The sequence below is a fragment of the Gadus macrocephalus genome, chromosome 6 (genome assembly GCF_031168955.1).
Source record: "Gadus macrocephalus chromosome 6, ASM3116895v1".
NCBI classification, from domain to species: domain Eukaryota; kingdom Metazoa; phylum Chordata; class Actinopteri; order Gadiformes; family Gadidae; genus Gadus; species Gadus macrocephalus.
In genome coordinates, this window is record NC_082387.1 from 2,141,365 (window position 1) to 2,153,405 (window position 12,041).

The 12,041-nt window shown below is 39.1% G+C and overlaps 1 protein-coding gene across 1 annotated transcript in view; it reads left to right on the forward strand.

The window, feature by feature from the left end:
• Positions 1–349: 349 nt before the first annotated feature.
• ankrd28b (ankyrin repeat domain 28b) overlaps positions 350–12,041 on the forward strand; it is a 67,862-nt gene continuing 56,170 nt past the window's right edge. The window contains exon 1 of the mRNA XM_060053575.1: positions 350–733. Within this exon, the coding sequence (XP_059909558.1) occupies positions 707–733 (27 nt within the window). The 5' untranslated portion in view covers positions 350–706. The remainder of the gene's footprint in view (positions 734–12,041) is intronic.

Consider the following 12,041-nt stretch of genomic DNA (forward strand, 5'->3'; position numbering starts at 1 on the left):
TCCGTACAACATCAAAACATTTGAGAATTAAAGTCATTTCAGTGATACGTGTGAGTCTGCCGATCATAAATACCTCCGAGCTCATGGTAGAAAACAAATAATTTGACAAAGATTTAAGTCATCCCGGTCAAAATCGAATGTCTTATGAACTAGGCCTACAGTAGCCTACTAATAATTGTAATAATATAACTGCATGATGACTGAGAACGAGTGTGATTAATTACATAGCCATTAAAGTGATCTTGGAACTGGGTAGTGTCTTCTTTTTGTAAAATGTGCCAATTATGAACCCATATCGCGGAACAGCCCGAGATGAAGCCTCAAACTTCACACACGCCCCGATGTCGACGCAAAGCATAGCATCACTACCAGAAGCCAGCCATAACCGCTGTTACTGAGCTATGTAAACCATCTGACCAATTGAATTGCCTCTCTCTCTGAGGCAGACTGTAATTGGACTGTGATGGCGGTGATGTTATCTGAGGTGGGCTGTGATTGGACCGTGACGTCGGTAACGTTATGGATCTTCGGCTGATAACTTCATGCCATCACCCAGGAAGCTAGCAGGAAAGCTAGGCTAACGTCACGCTAGGCCTCATTGTAACTATCAACAAACCCGCCGGATTCTCTATTAAAACACCGCTATTAAAAGGACAGCGGAGCCAAGTTTATGATCCTGCATGAGGACAATCACAACTTGTAAAATATGGTGGTTGTCAAGATCCGAGACCAGGTAAGTTAGCACTTAATGCTACATTCAGCTACCGATGGCTGCTCTCTTCAGTTCAGCTGAACTACCACTGCAGACACAATATAACTTAGGAAAGATGCCGTGAATATCTATTATAGAAAGAGTCGTTAAGAGAAAATTGACGAACTTGTATATTGGTTTGTTAATTGGTTCTCATCCAAAGATGACGTTTCATGGGTTAAGTTGGGGCTACTATCGTCAGCTAACCAAGGCTAATGTTTGATGTTCGTCTCCACACACACACACACACACACACACACACACACACACACACACACACACACGTATGTATGTATATATGTATATATGTATATATGTATATATATATATGTATGTATATATATATATGTATACATGTATATATATGTATATGTATATATATAAAAAAAAAATATATAGAGCTCTCTTTAGGTTACTTAAACAGTGTAATGAATGTTAACTAACGTGAGCTGTCTCCAAATGACGATCACAAGTCTGAAGATCTTCCACGATACTGGCATTATACCAATGACCATCTTATACATGAGTTATGTACTTGGATCTTTTTGAGCGTTATTGTGTCAAGTGCCAACTGTGTATGGTGACATGGTGGTATCCTTAATCTAATTGGGCTATAAGCGGTGTCCATTCGTATCGGTGTTGCATGTGTTTTGCAGGGGATATTCTCCATGTTAATCCATTCCTCATTCCCTTTCCAGGGTACTGTCACCTCTTTGTTTTATAATTAATGCAGTGGCCAAACTGTTTTTTTTATGGATCACTTCTCTTGAAAGTGAAGTGTGCCAAAAAAAATCAATATCATTATTTTGGTTTGTGCGCCATTAATTGTGATTTTTCTTTTTTATTAATTTATTATTATTTTTTTTAGTAGGTGCAATTGGACAAGGATATGTATGTAACGTTAAGCATATTTGCTTGTGCAATTAGTTGTGCGAGTATATATATGCGTGATTGATGGTTGGCCTGTATTCAAGCGAGCTGGGTTGCCATGGATTGCCATGGAGCGGTCACCATGGTGATGTTTGAACGAGTCAGGATGAGGAACAATACAGCACATCAGACGGTCTTCTTGAAGCACTGCAAATATTCCACATTGATAATTTAGCACTTGGCTATTTGTGTCTGACATTTATTCAGTGGATAGAGAAAACAATTGTTGATTGTAAACTCACTTTTACCATGCATATCGGCCTGTTAACCTCTTCTGTAAATGCGGCCTACAACCGTTTTCCCAAAGTAGGGCTTTGACACTAGTTCCTTCTGGCAGTACTAAACTGTAAATACTCAAATAATCAACAGTATTTTTTTGCACCGAAATTTATAAAAGGACAGTTAATTGTTGAGTCAATGCTTACCGAGAACAGTTTGTTCTCTCAACTCACATGCTCATATTCAAGTGTCTGTATAGCATTGCTCACTGTTGCATCCTGTTGAACAAATGTAGGTCTAAATGTTTAGCCTTATAAGATATCCTCTGTGTCTTCTGTATGGCACATTTTCTAAACAAGCAAAAAGTTCTGGTGGATGTGGTAGGTGATTGATATTAGCAAACAAAATATTATTTCTACAATAAATTGAGCTTATAAAATGCACTTTTAGAGCTGTTGAAATGGCCAACAGTTTGAAAATGATGTAGAGTAACTAAAAGCAGCTAAATAAATTTTAAATTTTCTGCATTGTGACTTAGACTTTATTGTTGCCATTATGGTGACCGAATTGAGTACAGCTGCTCAAAGACATATTAGGTCACCCGTTTTTGCTGTTTTATAAACAATTAATTCATAAACTGTTCACTCCGTAGATAATGACTTTTAAATGATCATAACTACAATGCATGTAGAAATGTAAGGTCTTAGTAAAAACATGTGAAATTTATTTAATGTATGTTTGCCAGCCAAAAGAAAATTCCTAAAATGAGAAAGTTAAACTTAAAGAAACTGAAATGGTTGCATCTGAATGGATGTATTTTGTTACGACCACAGGAGATGAACAGGTAGCTTCAGGGTGTGGCTGAATTATGGCTGAATAATACCAGATGCCTCAAGAAGAGCATTTTTTAAAGTAGCCTGTTGGACGGTTGCCTATTCAGCGAGAGTCAAACCAAGTTTATTTATATAGCCCCTTTATTGCCATTCTCAATTGGCTTTGCAGGGCCTCATTCAAATTGAATGACACCCCTCAATCATAAGCCCTCTAATGGGCAATAAAAAAGCAACTTAACCAACGTGCATTCAAAATTACAAAGATGTTGGTACTAGGGGTGTGCACGTGTACACGTGTAACGGTTAGTAAATCATAACCGTTGATATAAAATAAAAAATCACTGCGCCATTGTTTCAATGAGAATCGCGACGGTCCGTACTTTCAACATAAAGTTTACATATTTATAATTCGAAATTCGTTCCAGCCTTTATATCACAGATACTGTAGGGTCTATAGCATATAACCGTGTTTTCTGGTTAGTTTATTGTAACAGTAAGCTGACAACATCCTAATTAACACCGCAACCGCAAATTAACCTCACGGAGATAACCATGGCATCCGGTCAAACAAATGTGCTTTTTGCGATCATTCTGCTCGCGCATCCGCCGTGTTGATAAACAAATAATCTCCCTATAGGGCGACTGCGGTCCACTATTAAAAAAATTCATCTATTAACAAAAAAACGGTTAACCGTGTACACGAAAAAAAAGGGGACGTGTAACCGTTTACAATTCTTTTGTAACCGTTCACACTAGGGATGGGCAAAATGATTCTTTTCCGGGAACTAGTTCTTTCAGTTCACTATAACGATTCGTTTATTTGATTCGTTCGTTTTGATTCGTTCGTTACGTCAGATTACATCTTATTCTTAAAAAAATAAATAAAAAAATAAACTTTTTTATAATTTTTTTTTTTTTTTTAATTGGTCGTGGGTCCGGATAGGACCGTGAAGACCGCAGTCCGCCGTTTGGAGATGCCTGCTATATAGTATGTTGAACGTCCCACCAATATTTATACCACTTGCTTACTCTCTATATTTCATTCATGGTTTTACATTTATAATTTTATTTTACTTTACATTTAATTCTTCATTGTTCAGGCATTACAGAACTTGCATGGTCATAAATAAAAAATACGAACTGCAGTTTAATTTCTTTGTTTGTTCTTAAATTGACGTAGAATGGAGCAAAGACTCCTGGGATTGGGAAATGCGTTTATCCAATAAACAGATGGAGGTCAAGTCTATTTTCGAAAAAATGTAGGGGGATATATGAGTCGAATGGTATGACCCAAGATACGTCAGACAGAGAAAGCGCGCATATTCGACGGTACCGCCTTGTCATTGGTTTACCCAGGTGCCATTCCAACACCATTGCTACCTCTCATTGGCTGAATCTTTGAGAAAGTTGTAGACTCAATCAATGGAAGTCGCGGGGAGACGGAGCTCTGTTCGTTTGCATATTTTATTTACGTGACCATATGTTTGGTTTATGTTAAAAAAAAAGAATCAAAGAACCAGTTCTTCTTGTTTTGGGGAACCAGTTCTTGTCGTTCACGTTCGGGATTCGTTCGTTGTAACGAATCAGTCGCGACTGACACATCCCTAGTTCACACCCCTAGTTGGTACTTTGTCAGTTTATATTGATTAAACGTGATAGGCCACCCCCAGGGTTAGTTCACCATTCACCCCTCCAGACAAACTCTGGAGGGAACAATGGCCTTGTTTGCTGTCAACCTTCACGAAAAAGTAAAACTTCAACCTTTGCTTAATGGATATTTGTAATTATTGCAGTCGGAGGCCAGCAATATTAAACTTCTGGTATCATTTTGAAAAATAAATAAAACCAGAAACATCCAGCTTGTACCCAATCAAAATCAATCTTTGTAAATGTGCTGTATGCGGAACTCTAAATCCATTTGTATTCATCAATCGTGTATTGAATGAGCCGGCCCTAGATACTAGGGCTGCACGATTATGGTCAAAATGATATCACGATTATTTTGATCAATATTGATATCCCGATTATTTTACCCCGATTATTAATTTGATTGACAAATATTTTTTTTGAACTGTCCCATAAACTTAACACTGCTTTAACATCCGTGATCCATTCTGCTACATTCCTGCTAATGTACAAATCGTTGCATACATAACACCAGCTTAAATCAATAGGGCACAGATTTTACAATATTTTAAATTCTAAAAGATTTGTTAAACTTGTAAATAAGGTGTTTATTTATGTGACCTCCTAGGAGAAAAAATTAAATGACTTCACTTTATTCATTGTATCCATATGATGAGATGGGTTTAAATAAATCTCTTGATTTTGAGCTAAATAAAATGGTGCCCAAAATAAAGGTTTGCTAATATAAATATGCCATCACAGAATGCGACAGAATCAGAATAATTCAATGCAGGACTATGCTTCACATTACTGACAGGGTTTATTGGACACATATCTTTGGTATGTGGTATGTGAATGTGATTGGTATGTGATTGCATTGTTGATTTCGGCGTGTCTTTGTGACCACCAGGATGGATACGGTGTCGCGCTGTACAGGCTCCCTTTTATGGACGTCTGAGTTGACGTGGGATAATTCGCGTTAGAAGCCGATGCAACACTTTTAGCCTTCATGCATTGAAGTCGTACTCTGTTTTGTGGTGTGTTTTCAGGACCGTCCTAGACTTGATTTCAGGCTTCGCACCGTGGTTTGTGCTGGACTCATGCAGACAGCATGTGTAAAGGAGTATGGCAAGCCAACCCCGCCAGAAAACAACCTCATTCAGTCACGTATCACCAGTGTTGGGGTATGGAAGCATATATGTAGCAAAATTCAAATGGCAATGCAATTTGCAATTTGCAATTCAATATGTCATTACATTATGCAATTGACAATTCATTATGCAATTTTATAATGTAATTTGTAAATACGTTATTCAAAGTGTATTTTAATATGCAAAGTGACAATGCAATCCTCAATTAAATTTGCAAAAGTTATAACAATAAAAATAGAATTAACATTTTGTCAAATTCTTTGAGTTCCTTTATTCAAATTGAATAGCTATAGCGTCCCCGTGATTGCAATCCACTTCGCCACGCTCCGTGTGTTGCGATATTCAAATGACATTTCAATCCGCAAAACGAACGCTTTGCAAAAGATTTGGCAAAACGGAATCCAAAAAGTTTTCCAAAACGTTTTCCAAAAAGTCAATATGCAAAGTGGCAAACGTATCAGCCAATCAGCGTATGGGCGGGAATTACGTCACTTCCTATTGCCTCCAAGGGTATCTCCACGGTTGGTCTCTGTTTACCACACTGGCGTCAAAACGGCAGTGAGGATAAGTCGTCTATCCTATCTCCCAGAACACGTCCTCTATCAACTGCATCTGTGTCTTCAACACGATTGTTCTCCACATCATCGGCCAAACTTCGGAGCGTATCAATAATCTCCTCCATTGGTGACCATTGACCTGACGCATACAAACGTTTTTTTTTTTTTAAATACATTATATTGACAATTAGCAATACAACAGCCAGGGGGTACAGAAATGGCAGACATACAAAATACAGACACAAAAAATACAAAATGCAGCATTAAATTACATACAAATATTATAAAGAGCACACACACTAAGTGTTTTAATAGCTGTCCCATTCCTATTGCCTGTTTTCATTCTCAAACACAACAAAAAGCGGTTTCTGATTCGAGTATTTACATTTATGAATATGCCATTTAGCTAATAAAATAATAAGGTTTATAATAAAATATTGGTTTGCCTGACTAGAGGTGTAATTGAAGAAACCAAACAACACATGTTCAATACAACAAACAATACATGTTCAATGCAACAAACAATTCATGTTCATTACAAAAACAATACATGTTCAATACAAGACACATACGAACGTGTACAAGGAAATTACGAGCAAGTAACGTAGTTCCCGCCCAGACGCTGATTGCCTTATACGTTTGCCACTTTGCATATTGACTTTTTGGAAAACGTTTTGGATTCCGTTTTGCCAAATCTTCTGCAAAGCGTTCGTTTTGCGGATTGAAATGTTTATTTCGCAACACACGGAGCTTGGCGAAGTGGATTGCAATCACTGGGACGCTATAGCTTTTCAATTTGAATTAAGGAACTCAAAGAATTTGACAATGTTATTCTATTTGTATTGTTATAACTTTTGCAAATTTAATTGAGGATTGCATTGTCACTTTGCATATTAAAATACACTTTGAATAAAGTATTTACAAATTACTGCATTGCCATTTGAATTTTGCTACATATATGCTTCCATAGTTGGGGAGTAACGGATTACATGTACCGGCGTTACGTATTCAGTAGGTCTGGGTATTGTCAAGAATCTCACAATTTGATTCGATTTCGATTCATTAGGTCACGATTCCATTCGATATTGATTGAAATGCTTCGATATCGATTCGGTATCAAGTAGAAATACACAAGAAAGAGTAAAATAATTATTTATTTAATTTCATGCCTTAAAACAGCCTGGGTACAGGGCTGGAAATTGTAACATAACATCAGCACATCTTTAAATAATAATAACATAAGAACCAGGTGCCTTCATTTCTGGTAACAAATAAAACATTAGCACAATACCAATATAACTATAAGGTGTACAAAAGTGAAAAAAAAGTGCTGTATTAAATGTAATGTAGGCCTTTGTAAACTTAAATCATGTATTTTTCCTTCTTCTGAGCTCACAAAACGCATAAGAACCAGATGCCAAATTAATCCACACGTCTGCTTTCAGGGTTGAGGGCGGCGGCTTAACGGAGCAGCTACTCATCCCGGTCGCCATGTTGATATGGTCAAGTGCGGCCCCCGTCTTGCGCGAATCACATGAGGGTGTTGCTCACCACGCCCCACTGGCCAGGGGGTTGAATCGATATTGAATTGCAATGCATTGCTGAATCGATATTTTTACCCACCCCTACTATTCAGAATACAAATTATAGCTATTCCGTTACAGTTACAATTTAAATAGTTGGTGTTTAGAAAACGGTAACATTGTTGAAATCAATGGATTACATGACGATACTTCTGTTTCAGCAGTTTATTCGTGCTTTCATACCAACAGCATTTAGTGCGCACTAGGGATGGGCATTCGATTAAGTTGTCTTAGTCGATCGTCGGGAGAATTAACGATCAATTAGTCGATTAATCGTTAATATTTTACAAAAAAAATAATAATGAAAATACAAATGCAGCGTGTTTACCTCATTGGGATCTTTATTATTAGATGAACAACTCAGTTAAACCAGATCCGTTCAATAGTTATGCGCTACTCTGCTCTAAGCAACGGAGCATGCAGCTCGAAGCCGGTGCTCATAAAAATAACTAAAAATAAACACAACCCTAGTTTCTTCCGAAAATAATAACGATAATAATATCAAAAAACAATCATGTTATAACTTAACCAACCAGGCTACGGATTTTTGTTCAGAAAGATGAGCATGTTGACATGCTCTGGGGTCAGACGCGACCGCAGCCTGGTGACCGTCAGTCCAGCCGCCGAAAACAACCGCTCTGAGGGGACCTACGTTGCCGTGATGCACAAATACCTCCGTGCTAACTTGGCAAGGCGGGGGAACAACTTTCCACAATCCAGGGGCTCTGAAAGTTCTTTATTTCTGCTTCGATGCTAACCTCGTTTTGTGTGTTAGGCATATAGTGCTCCCCAAGAAGTCATTTTTTAAATCATAATGGTCCCACACCAGTCTTCGCCGTGGCCTCGTCCGCTTCATGATTACATCGCCGTGTTCCAATATCCGTACTTACTCGGGCGAAAATAAGTGTACTGAAAACGGGAAGTGTGTGGCGGCGATGTACACTTTTCGTACTCAACGGCAGCCATCCTAGCTACGTAGCGGAAGAGGGCGGAGCCAGGCTGAGCCAAAGTCGGCGCATTTTCCACATAGCCTGCATTAATGGTCATTTTGTAGTTTTTGTAGTTTTTATAGCTTTTTATAGCTGCTAGGCGTAAAGAGTAGGGCCCGACCGATATTGATTTTTGAGTGCCGATGCCGATTATTTTCAGAGAAAAATAATGATTACGATTTAATCGGCCGATTAAAAAAAAAAAAAAAACAAGAAAAAAAAAAATAAACATATAAAACGTAGTTTTTGATACCTTAAATATACTTTAAACACTTTTGACGAATATGTGAATTGAATGCAGAAACTTCGAGTGTTTTAGAATACATTTACAGTCAAAAATGAGTGTAATGTAAAATGTAAAATAAATAACTAACTCCCAATGTGCTGCGCTCGTGAGCAGTGACTAACACGTGCGTGCTGAGCAGTATGGTCTCACCGTTAGAGTCTACAGTATAACAAATTAACATGGCCTGGGACCTAAAGAAAAACAGGCGCAACATGCTCAAACAACGCGTCTTGTGTACATTGGTGAGGTGAGCGCGCAGCTGCCTGAGCGAGCGTGCTTTCATGTTGTACGGTAAAATTCAATCTCCTCTTTTTTACTCCAGCTAAAGTTGTTAGTTAGCAAGGCGAGTAGGAGCGCAATCTGCAGGATACTAATCGCAATAACATTTATAAAAAAAAAAAAAAAAAAAATAGGTTGTAATCGGCGTCTTTTTGGCCGATGCCGATTATTTTCAAAAAGGCTATAATCGGCCGATTAAATCGGTCGGGCCCTAGTAAAGAGTTCACCGTTCAAAGCGGTATGTTTATTGCGGGGGAGGAGCCGCAAATTTAAATATTGCCCCCGTGTGGTAAAATGTTTAATTGCACACTGCGTTAGTTTAGTCGATGAAAAATGTACGTAATCGATGAAATTCTTAAAGATCAATTAGTCGATCGTTGATTAATCATGTCCATCCTTAGTGCGCACTAAACGAGTTTGAGTTCCCTTGTTCGGTACGTTTGTGTTGGTGTGAATGCAACCACCTCACTTCGATGTGAACCAAATCAACCGACGAGACCTCCCTGAACAGCTGGTCTCGGTTCGCTTCACATCTCAAATCCCTTGAGATATGAAAGCAAACGCACCTTGGCCCGATCCAGTTCTACAAAGCATATGCCTCTTTGGACGTAACAGGCACCCGCTCAGCCGCGCGCATTATGGGAATTATTGTTTGATTAGCGGTAACTCCAAGACTAGCAGCAAATTGTCGGACCGTCGGGGAATTTGGACAGACACCCACATAAAACGTACAATGTCCTCTCTCTTGCTCTCGCTCTCGCTCTCTTTCTTTCCCCCCATCTATATATAGGCAACACCAATGCACCTAGCTCAGTGAAATAGATGTAATAGCATATCTTTGGCATGAACATAGTAACATAACTTTATAGTCTTTGTTCCACTACAGCAAATTATATAAAATAGTTCACTTTCAGGGAGACTTGGGCCCAACACATTCAGACAGTTCGAACAGAAGAACACACCAGAATAGGCCTGTTTAGTAAGCAGGATTTGATGCCGCATTCCTACACTTATAAAATGCAATTCAATGTAAGTATTCAGAATACAATACTCAGATTGAGTGATGAAACGGAATACGTTACATATTACATTTTTGGGCATGTATTCTGTCACTGGATACATTTTAAAAGTAAAGAGTTTTCTACGCCGTAATGCGCAAAAAATGCGCCACTTTTTACGTCGCAATGAAGTCCTTCAAGAGCGCACGTAAAAAAACGCTGTTTTGAGCATCAAACCGCACGTAAAATACGCGCGTTTGTGCACATCACAATGCACGTAAAATACGGCGTCTCTCTAGTATGCAAATAATCTCCGCCCTTCTTTTCTCTCAGCCAATGCATTTGAAGTGTTTTCGCCCAATCTCTGATCAAGACAAGTAGACCAAATCAGTTCAGCACAGATCTTCTTGTGACAATTTCTCCTCATTTCTGTTGTTAGTTGTAGCGTCATATATATAAATATCAGTGAATCTGAAATGAACCGTGTGGTCACCGTGGCCGGAACGATAGCGACTCTTGCTCTGTAAACTGGAGGTTGTCGGATCGAATCCAGCTATTGTCAGATTTGCGCTTTGGTCAGATTGTCACGCTTTTATGATCGCAATGCTTTTTAGTCAGCAAGTCAGACCTCCTGTGTCATAAGTAGGGTTGAGCACCGAAACTCTGTTCCAGTAGGGAACCGGTTCCGACGTAAACGGTTGTAACGAGATTGAATAAGAACGCACATTTCGGTTCCTCATAACGGTGCCTGGTGTTTTTTAACGCCCCCAGCCCCGCCCCCATGGTGTTGCGGCGTCAACTTGCGGGCGCTATACCGGTTCAGACTGAATAACGGTGTGTATTTTCGTTAGGAAATGCTTTTGTTATATACCGCCATACCGGTGTATTTGATTACACAACGTTCGGAACGCAGCGCTGCGCGACACTGTTTCAGACGGGTCCCTTTTCAATGTTGCGCTAAACACGCATGGTACGACTACGACTTTCTTTATAGGTCCATGACTGCGAGGAGTGGTATTTCAGGCCAACTGGTAAAAGAGTGTGTCACGGCTTTCAAACATATAAACCATAAAGCCTATGGGCTCCTCGAGACTCGGGACGGACTTGTCAACGCGCTGCGGCATCGCTTACTTGATGTTGTTTTGATTGAAGATCGGAAGGTTGTAGTGGGTGAACGTGAATGAACGTGTGTGTGTGTGTGTGTGTGTGTGTTGCGAGCGAATGTAATTTTAAAGTAACAAACAAACAAACTCAAAGCCGATGCATGCATCCAAAACTTTCTGTTCAAAACCAAATAAACAAATCAAAAACAGTCGTTATTCGCTTCAAATACTTTTTCTTTTCAAAACTTGGGAATTAATACAGAGCGGTACCGAGCGGTTGAAAACAATGTTGGCGTCTCCTGTGGCTGCCTTGCGCACCTGAGTTATGTTCCTTAATATGACTTTGGCAATAATGTTGCGCCATGATGCGTGCCTGCCTGCTTTCAGCAAGTAATTCATATTATTATTATTATTATTATTATTATTACTCATAACAAGTCGTGCATGTATGCAAGTGTGTGCAGTTTCGTTTTTTTAAGTACCGGTTCGAGAACCGTTTTAGCACCGGAACCGTTTGAAAAGTACCGAGTAGGCACCGGTATCGGATAAAACCCAAACGATACCCAGCCCTAGTCATAAGTTCCAAATTCAGTGCCAAATCAGTTCAGCACAGTTTTATTTTCTTGTTTAATATTTTGATCTCATTGTTAGGGATGGGAATCGAGAACCGGTTCTTGTTCAGAATTTCCGGGTCACAGCTGTGGTACATGAGCTGTGTTCGAAATCGTTCCCTATT